The following is a 15,375-nucleotide window of genomic DNA, read 5'->3' as shown; positions in this document are numbered from 1 at the left end:
CAGTGAGCTGTCTGTGTTCAAACTCACACAATATGCTGTGGTACTCCTTCTATCTGTGGTGTCAGCTGCCCAGTCTGCATCACTGTAGGGTTTAAGTCCTAAACCCTCGCTGCTCTTTCTGAACCACAGCTGTTTATTTGCTGTACCTTTGAGATAACGAAAGACATGTTTTGCTGTAATCCAATGCTCCTCTGTGGGGTCAGCAAAATGCTGTGACAGTTTACTCACTACAAAACATAGGTCAGGGCGGGTACATGTTGTTAAATAAATGAGGCTACCCACAGCTTCTCTGTACATTTTTACATCTGTCCGTTTCTGAGCATCCTCCTGGTAGTCAAATTTTTTATCACATGGTGTTTCCCTTGATCTACATTCTTGCATGTCAAAACGTTTCAGGATCTTTTCCACATATCTCTTCTGGGATATTTTTACACAATTGGCAGACTGTTCAAAGTCCATACCTAGAAAATGCTTTAACCTTCCAAGGTCTTTCATTTTTAATCTGGTGGAGAGCATCCCTTTCACCTGTGCTAGGTTTCTAGTGTTGTCTGCTGCGATGATCAAATCATCCACCCAAATGACGATGATCACTTTTCCTGACTCTTTTGACTCCCTCGAGTAAACACAGGGGTCTACTGGGTTCTGTAGGAAGTGATCTTCGATAAAACATGTATGAAGCATCTCATTCCAATTTCGCCCAGACTGTTTCAGGCCGTAAATGGATTTTTCCAGCTTACACACTAGCTTCTCTTTTCGTAACCTTCAGGTTGTTCCATATATATCTCCCTATCTATGGGTGCGTGCAGATAGGCTGTCTTCACATCCATCTGATGTAAAATCAAATTGTCCTCAGCTGCTTTCTGCATCACTACCCTTATACTGGTCAGATTGGCTGTGGGGGAGAATGTTTCACCGTAGTCTATCCCCTCCCTCTGACTGTAACCTTTAGCTACAAACCTCGCTTTGTACTTGTCGTGGCCTTCAATACCCTCCTTGATTGAGTACACCCATTTTCCTCCCACTGTCTGTCTGCCCTCTGGTAACTTGGTTAGAGTAAAGGTGTGGTTGTCCTCTAGGGACCTCATCTCCTCATCCATTGCTCTCTCCCATTTACTTGATTCAGGGGACACTATGGCCTCTTTAAAGGTCTGAGGTACCCCACTGACTACCCTGTAGCAGTAATCAACGGTGGTAAGTGTACTGTCCTCCTCGTCACTTCCTCTCCGGGCATAGTCTGTCAGGTACTTTGGGGGTTTGTGTTCCCTTGAGGGATACCTCCCACTGCTTGGGGCACTTGACGTCACCCTCGGGTGCTCCTCGTCATCGCCCTCTGGGGGTGACTGACTGTCTGCCTGCACGACCGTGCTAAGTACACTGGGCTGATGTGTCTCTGTTTCTACACACCTTACTCTGGAGTCCAGCTCTGGCTCTTCTGTCTGTGTCTCGCTCTCACATGTTGTCTTTGTGACAAACTTGACTAGCCTGTGTTTCTGCACTCCCCCTTTACCGGGATAATAAACCAGGAAAGCGGGGCTTCCCTTGTCGTGCCCTACAAAGAGTCCTTTTTCACATCTGGACTCAAGCTTTCCTCTGTCATGCAGGTACGCATAACATACTGATCCAAATTTGTGCATTCTAGCTAGATTACACTTCTTTCCTGTCAGTGCTGTATACGGGGTGGTGCCCGTGTGCTTATTAAAGCACCTGTTTCTGGTGTAAGCGGCTTCTTGCACCGCATAGTGCCATAGACTCTTAGGTAAGTTACTGTCTACTAGCTTACACCTAGCCATTTCAAAAAGAGTGCACCATTCCCTCCTTGCCACTCCGTTCTGGTGTGGGGAATATGGACATGACGTCTCGTGTCTTATCTTGTTCCTCCTCAACAGTGATTGGAACTCTCTGTTTGTGAATTCGGTTCCGTTGTCGGACCTCAAGCATCTTACGTTACCATAAGGGGCTGGGCGGCTACGTGGCGTAGTGGGCAAGGCGCTCGCCACGAAATGCTGGAGACGCTGGGCTCGTCAGTTCGAGCCCAGCGCTCCACATTTGCTTTCAGTTTAGCTGGTCGTCCGTACTAATACACATTGGCCGTATTAGGGGGTGGGAAACTGATGGGTGGGGATCGGGCGTTGTGGACAGCGACTCCTACAGGTCGGTTGGTGCGCCTGCGCAGGAGAATCAGGAAGTGTCGGGGGCAGCGTAAGCCTCCCACGCGTTACTCCTCGCCACTGAGAGATCGAGCTGCGCAGGTGAAAAGATGCGACTGCTGTTACCTCAAGTACCGGAGGGGGCTTGTGCTATGTATGACTTAGTCCACATTGCAGCCGGCTTGTGGGAGGCAAGAAACAGCATCCGTGACAGGGGAGGGTTGAATTGGATCATACGAAATTGGGATGGGAGAAAATATAGAAAATGGGAGAAAAAGTGGATACAAAAAAAAGGGGGCTATGTCTGCCAGGAATTTTTCCGTGGCCTGGAATGTGTCACTCTTTGCTTTGAGAAAGTAAACAAACACTGCCCCTGTGCACACATCTGTAAAAGACTGTACATATCTAAAGCCTCGTATGGACTTGTTTCTTACTGGACCGGCAAGATCTGTGTTAACCAGCGCAAGTGGTACCTTTACTTTTTCTGTGGGATTTCTCTTTCTCGATTGAGCAAACTTCCCGTTTATGCACACTACACATTCTTTATCAGGTCTACGCTTTTCACCTTCAATGTGTCAGTCAAGTCAAGAGTTTTATTTGTCATGGCATACAAGTATACAATGTGCATGCCTTCTGTCACTGCTTGCAGTTTCAGTAAATCCTCGTAATTACAATGACCCATAATCTCATGCCATGTCTGAATATCGTGACTGACAGTTACTTTACACATATCATTGTCATCATTACACTTGTCGTTGTCATTACACTCTGTTTGCAGGTAATACATTCTCTGGTACACCTCTATGTTAAATCGCGTACCGTTGGGCTCTACAAGAACATTTTTACCTTCAATGAAGAACACTCTGGCACCGTTCACAGTAGCAGCTATTACAGAGAATAGTCCTTGTGGGAACGATGGTGCGCTTCCCGTCTGCCAGCTCCATGCTGTGTCTCTCCGGGCGGAAAGTGTTGTCAAAGTTCTTGAACCGACTCCTGTCGTTGATGACGTGGGATGACGCCTGTGTCCACGATCAGTTCCTTCCTTTGGGCCTGCTGCAGCTACGTTGGCCTGGTGACGTACGCTGTCTGCGCCCTGGGGATGAAGCCCTTTCGTCCCGCTACTCTCCAGGCGTCGCCTCGATTCGTCTCACGCCGACCATTGCCGCCATCTTGTCCATGCGCGTATCACGCGCCCTGGTCGCGTTTCTTCATGCACGCTCTGTCTGCGTGCCTCGTGGATCTGCAGAAGCCACACCAGACAGTCCTTGTGCAGTTACCTCTCCGATGGCCTTTCTCTCCGCATCGCCAACACGCCAGCTCCGTCGTGGGTCTGGTCTTTTCCGTTGGCGTCGCTCTGGCCTTCAGCACCCTCTCTCCCGCCTCCGCGGCGGCTGGGTGGGTATCTTCTGAGGCCTCGAAGTTTCTTAACTTGGCCTTGAACTGTCCCAGCGCCATGTCCGCTGAACCGTGTGTTACCAAGAGTGTGACCGGTTTGTACAGCTCCGGTAGTCCTCTCATCACCATCGCCATCATTAGCCCATCGCTTGGTGCTTCTCCTGCACTCCTCAATGGTGTCGTGATCTGCTCCGCTCTGTTGACGTATTCGGTCACAGTCTCTGTGTGCCCCTTCTTCAGGGCTGTTAGTGCTATGTAGAGGGCCACGACTCTGGGTCTTCCTCGCCCGATGTAATGCTCTCTCAACACCCCCAGGTTTTCTCGGCCTTTGTCTTTAGTGTCGTGGAATATCAGCCCCAAGCTTGTGTCGTCGAGCAGTGGCGCTAACTCACAGTACACGTCTGCGTTACGCTGGTCGTCCAGGGCTTGCTCCTCCGCCGTCAGTGGTCCCGTGGGGGGCTGTCAAGATCGTCGCCTTCAGTCCCGCACCGTGCATGCAGCATAACATGCACTCTTCCCAGAGCTCGTAGTCCTCTGCCTTTCCATTGAATGAGGGCCATTTGCTCCTTCCCTTGGTCGCCACGAGTTCTAAGACGGGGTTCTCCCCCTCGCCTCCGTTGGGCTCAGCAGGCTCCGTCTCCCCCGGTGCCGCCTCCCCGGGGCTCTGCGCGCTGCCCTCCGGGCGGGTCCGTTTGCGCTCCAGCAGCCCGTCGGTGGGGTCGGTGCCCCGCTTCCTCTTGACGCGCAGGATCATCGTGTTGGATTCCATGTTACTCTTTGATGGTGGGCGTAGCTTTAGCTCCTGTTGGCCTAGCGTCTAGCCACGCGGTACTCCCGGTGCTAACCTAGCCTATACTTTAGCTAAACTTGCTACCCTTATTATTTCGCCCCGGCGTGATCTGGGCCCATAACCTGTTGACAGAATCTGGCTATGGGGCGACAATAATCTGGTCAAGAGGCATGGTTTCTATCTTTAGCCTTTAAACGGCGTGGTTTATTCATTCACATGGTAATTCAACAGCAGGCATGTGCACACATAGAGGCCAAGGGGTGCCTGAGCACCTGCCTTTTTGAGCCTCATCAAAAAAGTGCCATTTTTGATTTTTTTTTTTTTTTTTTTTTTACAGTTACGCATATAGACGGCCCTTCCAACTGAAAAATGTCAGGATAGAATCAAAATATTAGGTAAAGAGAGAGTGATGCCCCATATAAGGCTTTGCAGTTTGCACAGCCTCCTCAGCGTGCCTCTCCGCGGACCTATATATTTTATGCATAGCGTGGGTGGTGATGATGATGATGATGATGAGAGAAACCGCTGTTGAATGCTGGTATTACACTCATTGAGGGACACGAAGAAGTCAAGTCCGATGGGATTTGGGAATCTCAAATAGAAATCGGGATTGGAATAAAAAATGCATTTATATTAAACAATACAGAATATACAGCACTTCTTGGGGTCTGTAGGGTAAGCACTTATTCCCTCCCCCCTGAACATTTATGGAGATGTATGGGCCTTTTAAGTCAGTGATAAAAGTGTCTTTCAAGGATAAGTGAGCTCCTGCACTGATTATTATATTTCAATATTCAATATTTGATCACCAAAACCCCCCAAAAAGCATAAAAAGGGGGCCCCCCGCCCGAAAAGGGCCCTTAAAAATCGCGCTTGCGTGCTCGGTTAATATATACACACAAGTGTAGTGCCCTTTTCAGCCTTTGAGCACCTGCCCCTCTAAAGTCCTGTGCACGTCCCTGTTCAGCAGCACATGAGTCCTCCTCTCCGTGAGAGGTAGGTGAGGGAGAGAGGTAGAGGGGGAGGAGACATCTCTATTTATACTCGCCACCTGGTGGTATCAGGAGTGGCTCCGCCTAGAGTGCCCTCTATGGAAACAGTTATATATGCAGTTAGACAGTTACTAAAAATCCTACATAGAACCTCTAACCTTAACAATAACTAATTGTCATTATGTGATAAGATCACTGCATGAATCACATTTATTAAAAGATATATTTTTTTTTCTTTTCTAAATGCTCAACAATTATAACACAAGAGACATGTCCAGAGCCCAAGACTAGAGATGAGTTCTTACAATGTGTATATCCTATGATTAAAGAAAAGTGGGTTGATGAAAATATTAGATTCATAGATTGATCTGCCAGTGTGTGTGTGCGTGCGTGTGTGTGCATGTGTGTGTGTGTGAGAGTAGTTATACTTTGACGTGAAAACTTTTTTCAGTGAACAATTAGACTGCTTGACAGCATTATATTACTTGACGGTTATGCAACATTGTAGAAATAAAGTAAATAAACTTGTTTGAAAAAAGAAAAACTGCAACTTCCTGGTTAGTTACTGACTATATGGAGTCGTATGGCCTTGGTTTGTAACCAAGGCCTTGGTTTGTCTCTTCGGCTGCCATTTTATGTCATTGTTAACTGATACTGTCAAAGGTGTTGTGGACTGTTACTGGACTCCTTTTCTTCACTGACTGTGTCATTGATGTCTTGAGAAAGAGAAACAACTGTGATCTCCATTTAAGACCAACTTACCTAACTTTACTTCCCTCTCTGATTTGGCTTCCCCTTTTCTTTTCTCTTTTGCTCTTGACAGCAGATTCCTGTAACTCTGGACCTATAAACAGAGTGCAAATACAATCTTGGGTGACTGAGGGCAACTGAAAGATCACTGTTATGTGCAAAGGTTATACCTCTATACCACAATCATCTGGAAATATGAATTTATCACTCAAATCGTTTTTTTTGTCTGGGCGGTGCTACTGTGGGAGGCTGGCAGATGTTAAGATGTAACACTTTACTTTAGGGGACTCAAATACCTAGGAAATAATGAAAGTGAATATGTATTATTTAACTTTTAGAATTAGATGTAAACATGCAGGAAATAGGAATATTTGACTGAGTCAAACGGATGGGTTACTGAATGCGTCAAAGCAAAATAGAAGCCATCCAGGCGTATCTCAGTTAGTTCACAGTTACATAACACTTAGTTCTTCATTAGTTATAATTAGAATATAGATCGCCATAGACCCTAGTTAGTTACTCAACTTTTTTCAGGTCAAGGATTAAAGCTTGGGCCCTGGCTAATAAATGCACCTCAACAGTCAGATTTATATATAGCATGTCTATTTTTATCATGCATATTTCTTATGTCTTACCTGTTTTTTTTTCTATGTCTATTTTATTATTGTATTATTGCACAATCGATGCGGGCATGACCACCCGCATTTCACTGTATGCCCTGGTATGTATGTGACAAATAAACCTCTTGACTTGACTTGATATATATTTATTCTCATCACATACAATATATATATATCTACACCTTTACCTGCACATAGTTCTTTTACATATCTGTAGATCTTCCTTACTAGTCTCTTAGTTACGCTGCTGGACATGACTACTACAATACTGTCTTTGCCTGTATCACTGTACATATTATACTACAACTCTGTAGCTATACATCTGATTAGCACTACACTCAGTAGTACTAATTTACATATTTTGTACCCAGTTTAATTACCTGTATATTGTATATTGCTGTTGCACTTTACTACTACATTTGCACTCTGGTTGGATGCCAAACTTTTTTTCGTTGTACTTGTGCTGTATAATGACAATAAATCTGAATCTAATCTAATGTAATCTAATGTAATCTAATCTAATTATGACTTAAATTCCACAGCTTTCTCAAATCCAACTAAATTCTGGAAAGTAGTAAATTCCACTAGTAAGAATGCTATTTCTCCACTCATTGCTGTAGCTGGTCACCTTTTTGAAACTGAGTGCACTGGATGTGCTGATGATTCTGTGAATAATAGGCCTCCCTCTTATTAACAATGACTGTATTATAAACCGTGCTCTTCAGTTTGACCTCCATCCTTTCTCTCATGTAATTACTGAAGCACTTCTAGTCATAGCACTGACTAGCACTTCTAGTCAAAGCACTCCAATAACTGTAGACCCATTTCATTTTTTTGTGATGCAATGATATTATAAAGGTAACTTTTTCTCCTTTATGCAATGGAATACCATGAGCAGCCTTCCACACATAAACACAACACTGCATAAAAGTGTGTAATGTTTTTTGCTTGTTTTTGCTTACATAAAAGTACCTAAAAGACAAGGTTCAATACTAGGACCAATCTATTCACTATTCTAAATGAAAGATATCTTGTCTTTAAATACCTCTAATGCCCATATTTATGCAGATGACAGTATTGTATACTGTTGGACTGACTCTATACAGTTAGCTATTGAAAATCTGCAACTTTCTTTCAATGCTCTGCAAAAGACTTATAAATCACAAACTTGTGTTAACTGCTGATAAAACTAAATATATGCTGTTCTAGAGATGTGAAAATGTACATTTATTGAAACGGTCCTATGCTATAAATATTTGAACATCTGGATTTTATGTTGACAAAAAAGAAGTTGCAGATGCAATGTGGCTTTCAGCTGGAGTCCTGACTAGATGCCTTGGGAATGAATTGGGGGAGATGGTAAAGGTCATCCATTGGATTTTCTGGTTCAGAATAAAACTCAGACATCAGTGTCACTCAATAAGATTTTATTTGGGCTCCTCTTCTAGAACCCACCTTCAAGCCCAACAGAACCTGCTTTGAAATACCTCCTAGCAACACAAAGTGAGACCATACCTGTGTTAGATGTGTTTTGGGTTAACACTGAACATGTTTTTCTTTTTTCCAAAATACTGATTGTCTTATCCGCAAATGCGACCACTTCATAAGGATACTGTTGCGCAGAATTCCTGCCATCCAAATGTTATCCACCTACAGTATGTTCCATGCACACTCTGCTGTGTGTGAGACATAATTTCCAAAAAAGAGTATTTGTTTTATTTTGCCTATACTCACACATTGGTGGTGAATCAATATAACATTAAGGCTTGCATATGGGCCGCCGCCTAATAATTTAACATAATGATTATTATGCCACGAATAAGACTAAAGACTCAAGGCTAAGATCAGGAGACGAGGACATAGCAAACCCTGTGTGTGGGTATAGGGTTTCTGTGTGAGATTAATGTTTGTGTTTTGGGTTAACACTTTTTTCTATATAACACAGAAAAAAGTGTTAACCCAGACTTTGTTTTTTACAAGATGGCATATATTAAACCCAATAGTGTTTAACTAAATAAGTTCATTTTCACACAATAGCATTAGGCCTACAATGGGATTTTAGAAGTACATTGTAAAAGAAAAAAACTAAATCAGATCTAATGGTCCCATCACAGCAAAAAGACTATAGCCCATGTCCCATAACCTTCTGAGCAGTTTTATGTTGGGTCCAATGGTTTGATTTGTGGTCAATACATTTGGAAGTGCTTCCTTTACTCATCATGCAAGTTCTTGTCTGAAATAGCAATCAGCTGCAAAATAGCAAACATGGACCTTTTAGTTATTTAAGATGATTACAACAACCTATTATAGAAGAACATATTCATAGGTTTGACTATAGCCTATCCCTAAGCACTTTAGCCCTGCTGGACACAGGTTCAAGTAGATGAATGCACCTGGAATTAATGAATTTAGGCATTACAGGTAGATGAGGTCCCTGTTTGTGGCATGAATTCCTTGATAACAAACTTAGTTTTTGCATATTTATTGAATATGCATATTTATCCACCACAATTGCAGCTGCATTCGTTGTTTATGATTTGTATTTGTATTTTTTGTGTTGCACCCCCTCATCTTCACCCGCTATACCACCAGCAGCACCAACCACACCATCACTTCACAGGCAAACAAGCCTCTATTCTGACCGACATTATGTTCACCTATACTCCGCTCAGGGAGGCTGAAATGACGGATGCGATCATGGAAGACATGCGTCGGGAGCGTTTATTGACATCCGAAGAGGCTGTATGAGTTTCGAGGGGAGCCGCTACGTGTGTCTCCCTCTTTACTTTCACCGACCCCCTCCTCCTCCTCCTCCGCTCGCAGAAATTTATAAAGAACAAAAAATCCGACGAAGGGAGGGAGGGGGGTTGATACAGCCGAGGCTGTGAAATCGAGAGGCGAACCCAGGAAAGAGGAGTATTTTAACACGGGACTTTCCCCCTCTTAGTCCCCCAAAAGGAGGGGGAAAAGTCGCAATTGTGGAAAGGAAAAGGAATAAGGTTCCAAACGGCGTGAAAACGTCTAACAGTTTGTGGGAGACTTTATATATTTTTTTTATTTCCGAAAAAAAATATGGCCGAGAACGTTCTGGACTCTGGCCCGCCTTCAGCCAAGAGGCCTAAACTCTCCTCTCCGGCACTTTCTGCCTCCGCCAGCGATGGGAATGGTAAATACGTGCTTTTGATATTATTCGTTACGGTGTTTATTTATTGAAGTTTGTTGTTATTTTTCAGCGGCCCCGGGTTTCCTCGAAAGGGGGAAGGGAACGTGGGATTACTCTTGTGTTTTTGTCGTAGCTGTGGCTAATGTTAGCGTGCTAGCAGCGTATGTACGTCGGACCTGAAGAGCTCGCGTAAAGCTCGTCCCGCAGGCAGCTCGCATGCTAGCAGCCAGTGGTTCCAGGCATTAGCTCGAGCGCTAACGTTACAGGCAGCCTCCATAGCCAGGCGGCTTGAGCGCTAACTTAACGTTACCAGGCATTAGCTCGAGCGCTAACATTACCGGCAGCCACCATAGCCAGGAGGCTCGAGCGCTAACGTTAACCAGCCAGGAGGCTTCGACTGATGGTCCCGTGTCTAACGACTAGTTACGTTAGGCTAGTTTGTTCAAAAACAGATTGGGAACTTATAAAGTTTTCGATATTGACAACACTTAAAAAACAAAACGCTTGACAGTTACTATAACTCTTTCTGTTAAAGTGAGCTAGCTTACGTTAAAGAAGTAATAGCTATAACGTTAAATCCCCAAACCAAATGATTTCGCCTCATCATAACTCTCGGACCGTTTCCTAACACTAACGTAACGTTAGCTCAACCTGAGGTGAGCTAACGGTGTTAGCTTTACTGGGTGAGCTACATTTAGGCCCATGGGTCTGGGTGATTGTTATGCTCAAATTGCCATTGTTAGTTTTTCTGTGGATGGCGTGTGGCAGGAGCTGTAGCAGTGGGTTGAGGACAGCTAGGTAGTTAGGGACACAGCGCCATGTCTATCACACCACTGGGATCTTTTAAGAACCTTAAGTTGGCCGGCTAGCAGTTAAAACTAACGTTGTATAGTTGACTTGATTCCATCACTTAGCCCTTATGCGTTTTGCCCACAGCTGGAGCTCCTAGAGCACGTCTAGCTGTGTTGACTGTTAGAGACAGTATATTTGGGAAGTGGACTGGTTGCTGCTTCATTCTGTCACTACACATCTATTCACCCCTGATTAACCAATTGAAACGCATGTTTTAGGATGGAGAGGAAACAGACAGAAAATAGCTGTCAGTCTCTCCTAACTGATTGACAAGGTGAAGCAGACATTTTAAGTTAATTTGACCAGTCTGACCTGTTAACATGTTGAATAGAAGACATAATAAATTATAATCTTATCCACTGTAAGACCAACTATATTTTTTTAATCAAGGATGAAGGTATATTGTTGCAGTTCAGTACTCGTATGTGACCCCCCTCAGACAGATTTTTTTAATAAGCTAAGTTTATTGGACAGTGAAAGCGTATCATAGACATTTGACTTGCTCTTCCTTGCTTTCATTTACCTTCACATGGAATGTTGTATATAAAGATTGCTACTGGTGATGACGGCTATATAATTTAACAAATTGAGCACTGAATTGAAGATGAGACATTTTAGTGTTTTGTCTGTCACATTTTTTACATTTTAGCCAGTGTTTTGTCGGTCACATTTATTTTACAAAGTTGAGTGTGTGTAGAGTACAACATCTGTATGTAATATTCCAATGTGTCCAGCGAGAAATAGAATTACTGTTGGATCCATTCAGGCAGAGGGACTCGACTGCTACTAAATTCGACTGCAGATTCACATCATTCAGAAAACGTGTTATTTGATCTTCCATGTAAAATTTCACCATTTGAATGGTCATTTGGCCCTTCTGCGCCTCCTCGACTGTCTGTCTGAGAGGTGTGTTAAAGCCATGGGATACAGACTTCCATGTTCAAAGTGGGTCTTTATTAACCTGGTGCTGTCAGTGTGGCGTTAACTCTGCAACAGTCACCCTATGTGCATAAACCTGTCTCTGTAACATTAAATCACCTCGGAGGACCAGCGCAGCGCTGTCACACGGTGTCGCTGTTATTGGGGCCCATGTGTAACTTTTGTTTGTGTACAAACGGCTAAGTTAAATTGGATCTTATTATGTTTTGTTTTACACTTTGATGTGTTGCTCTTGCAGGCCCAAACCCAAACTACGTTGTGTTGTTATGCATGCAATTGCTGCAGTCTGTTAAGAACTAGGCCTATACCAAGTAAACAGCCATGGCTGTTGCCCTCGATCATCCTTTCCTCTTTCCCTTCCTCCTCTCCTTCATCATCTCCATCTTCCTCTCACCCCCATCATCTTCTCTTCCTCTCAGATTTTGGCTCACTGTTTGACCTGGAGCATGACCTCCCAGATGAGCTCATCAGTTCGTCAGAGCTGGGCCTGGTCAACGGAGGAGACCTCAGCCAGTTGCACACCAGCCTGGGGGGAGGCCCCGGGGGCCTGGGCCCTGGAGGAGGAGGGATGGGGCTGGGTCTGGGCCCTGGAGGGGGTCCAGGGGGTGGCGGCGGGGGCCAGGATGCGGTGGCCAAGCACAAGCAGCTGTCGGAGCTCCTGCGTTCTGGGGCACCACCCACCTCCACCCAACAGGGGCACCAGGGAGCTATGGGTAGCTCAGCAGGGCCCACAGCCATGGGGCAACACATGGGGAACATGAAGGCGTCTCCTGGCCAGGGGCCCCAGCAGGTGATGGGCCAGGGGCAGCACATGGCCCCCCAGCAACAGGCCAGCATGATGCAGCAACAGAATGCTGCAGCTGGGATGGTGGGAAGCATGAACAGAGCCATGATGGGGGCTCAGCAAAAAGGAAACGGCCAGCAGCAGCCCGGGATGATGGGGGGCCAGGTGATGAATGGCTCCCCCAGAATGGGTTTTGGGAACCAGGGGATGGGGGGCAACAGTAACCTGCTGGCTGAGACTCTACAGCAGCAGGGACCTGGAGGACAGACTGGGATGAGAGGCCAGCAACCTGGAGCACTGAACAAGGTAAGACTTCTTCAAATGTGGGAATGCTGTCCTTATTTAAACAGAAACACTTGTTTTGGTGCCTAAAATAATCCTTTATAGACCGATAATAGATTATGACCGATAACCAGGGTTTCCGCTAGCAATTATTTTGGCCAGCCAACATGGCCGACAAGATTATAATTTACCGGCCAAATGTAAACTTTAACGGCCATGTCATGTAAATATACACATGCATCATAGAAAAATGCATGTTTAGGCTGAGGCTGTACATTGATTCGTCAATGAACGGATAGACATTTCAAATTTGACAGAGGGTATTACTGTCCTGTTTGTTTATTTTTAAATTGGAACCTAATGTAATCGTGCCATTGCAGAAACAGCAGCTTTTCAGATGGTAACGTATCTGTTGGTTCCAAAATGTCACCCTCTGAACATTTCTGTCGTTAAAATTGACACAAATCTGGCAGAGATGGACACGGCATCATTGCTGACCAACAAACGGATACTCCTCATTGATAATGAATTAAAAACCAACGTAGACGGACGGACACAACGGATCACTGTAGCGTTAGCTGCAGCCTAATAGGGGAAGTAACGTTAATCATAAGTACTTACCAATAACCTAGACTGTTGATCCATTTTGTTTATCCATGTGTTCTCTGATGTCACATCTATCATGTAATATCTTTGTTGGCAGACAGACTCCTTTGGATAATCTCACGATAATACAGTTGACGTTGCCTAACGTTAACATAATTGGCGAACATAGCAGTGTAGCTCGTCCTGTGTACGTTGTACTCGTTTAAAGATTGGTTTGCTTTCAGTTTACTGTAGTCTACCGCAACCATAGAACTATATAAAACCGGACTGCAACAAGGCTTTGTGATTGAACTTGCAAGTGTGTGTCTTGTGTATCGCCAGAAGGCAATGTCACTGTCAGAACATGCACTCGGCCCTCTCTCATCACAGGCCAGGGCAGTAGTCTTTATCAATAAGAGTAGTCGGTATTAAAAATTATAAAATAATACTGTAATTAAATTTTAAGTGATGAGACATGAAAACACATGCAAGTAGTCAAACACAACCAGTGGGGCAAAAAAACAAACCCAGCTAGACGGAGAAATAATCATTGGTTCTTCACATCTGTCCAGTTCCGCTCATTCAACCGATTCTAGTGAAAACATGGATGACATTTGTGATGAGCTGCGGCCGATTCGACTGCAGGAAACCCTTCATTTCTACTGCTTCTTGGTGCCTAGAGGTGTGCTGCAACCGGAGTACTGTATTCATTATCTTCATGCAGTTATCTGGTGGCAAAGACCAGTGTTGTAGAATAACGATAGCTGGATATGTGTACAAAGTGCGCCACCGTTTGAAATCTGGTGTGAGGCATCATTGACAAACCTACATCTGCCATCGGTTTTGCAAATAGTGCCGCCATGTGGCCGAATTACACAACTTTACACACTTCTCCATGCTGGAGGAAATATGTGCGTGAAGTCTTGTGGAAATCAGAGTCACACTTTTCTTCCTGTTTATAACTCATTTTCCAAAATTCTATTGGATGTCGCTGCCGTATGGTTTGGCCTATCAGAAATGCTTGTCCCTAGAGATGCTTATCCCAGGTTCTGTGCAAATTGGGTGGAAGATTAAGGGGTACTTAATGGTGGTAAATATCATATAGGGGACATGGGTGATCCTATTGGCAAAGTTGTAGAGCAACGATAGCTATATATGTACAAAATCTCATGTTAATTGAACATGGCGTGTACATGTTATGGCCTTGACATAGTTTGACATTTTCACCTTTTTGATTATTGTGCCAGTGCCACCATCAGGCTGATTGGTTTGGTATTTGTTGTGACGCCACAGAAACAAAAACCACTAGATATGTTTCAAGATATAGAGAGGCGAAGTCTCTCCCCTTCTGCTGGACCACCATGGGACCTAGATATGAGCGGTGGTCAACGGCGAGAGACACATTTATTTTTTATCCTGTTATGCCATGAATTACAGTTTGTCAACTAGCTAACGTTACGATATAGCATCAAAAGCTATCGATAACGTTAGCTAACTTTTAAGTCAATCAACTTTCTTGACTTGTAAAATGATCTCTCGCCATTGACTGCCGTACACATATATTTTCCAAAATAGTGTCCCATGGTGGTTAGTGGAAGCGGAGGGACTATATATTTGGCTAGTTTTGCTCATCGGACCGAAAAAACTAAATGTTGATACCGATAAGGCCTCCGATATATCGTGCATCCCAATTTGTTTACTTACAATTAGCACTTTGGCTGCTTGGGTAGTGGATGTAGCATCATAGTGATAAATGGGGTTTATGACGGGTGTTGTTATACCGCGTCCATCCCGGTCGCGTCTATGCTTTAGGCAACTGGCTTGTCCTTCCGCGTTCCCGTTTTGCGCTCTGATTGGCCACGCACGTTTCTGGTCATGTGACATGTGCGCCCAATAGCGTGACGAGCTGTGTCTTTGCCCATTTCTGCGTCGAACAGCCTGCAAACTACCTGGCGTTCTATCGCCATGCTCTAAGACAAACTCTAACGAACTTCGAAAGAGTGCCTAAGCTTAACCGTCGAAAGAACTTGCCGTCACGCTCTAAGACAAACTCTAACCATAACCAACTTCGAAAGA

General features: G+C 44.5%; 1 protein-coding gene across 2 annotated transcripts in view; it reads left to right on the top strand.

Annotated features, from left to right (window-relative positions):
- Nucleotides 1-9,661: 9,661 nt before the first annotated feature.
- Nucleotides 9,662-15,375, top strand: part of ep300a (EP300 lysine acetyltransferase a) — a 171,807-nt gene continuing 166,093 nt past the window's right edge. For both annotated transcript variants that reach the window (XM_084323655.1, XM_084323654.1), the window contains exons 1-2: nt 9,662-9,860; nt 12,068-12,738. In XM_084323655.1, the coding sequence (XP_084179781.1) occupies nt 9,767-9,860; nt 12,068-12,738 (765 nt within the window). In that variant the 5' untranslated portion in view covers nt 9,662-9,766. The remainder of the gene's footprint in view (nt 9,861-12,067; nt 12,739-15,375) is intronic.

This window comes from Notolepis coatsorum, assembly GCF_963971535.1.
Source record: "Notolepis coatsorum genome assembly, chromosome: 10".
In the NCBI taxonomy this organism is placed as follows: domain Eukaryota; kingdom Metazoa; phylum Chordata; class Actinopteri; order Aulopiformes; family Paralepididae; genus Notolepis; species Notolepis coatsorum.
This window is presented reverse-complemented; position numbering and strand designations above follow the sequence as displayed.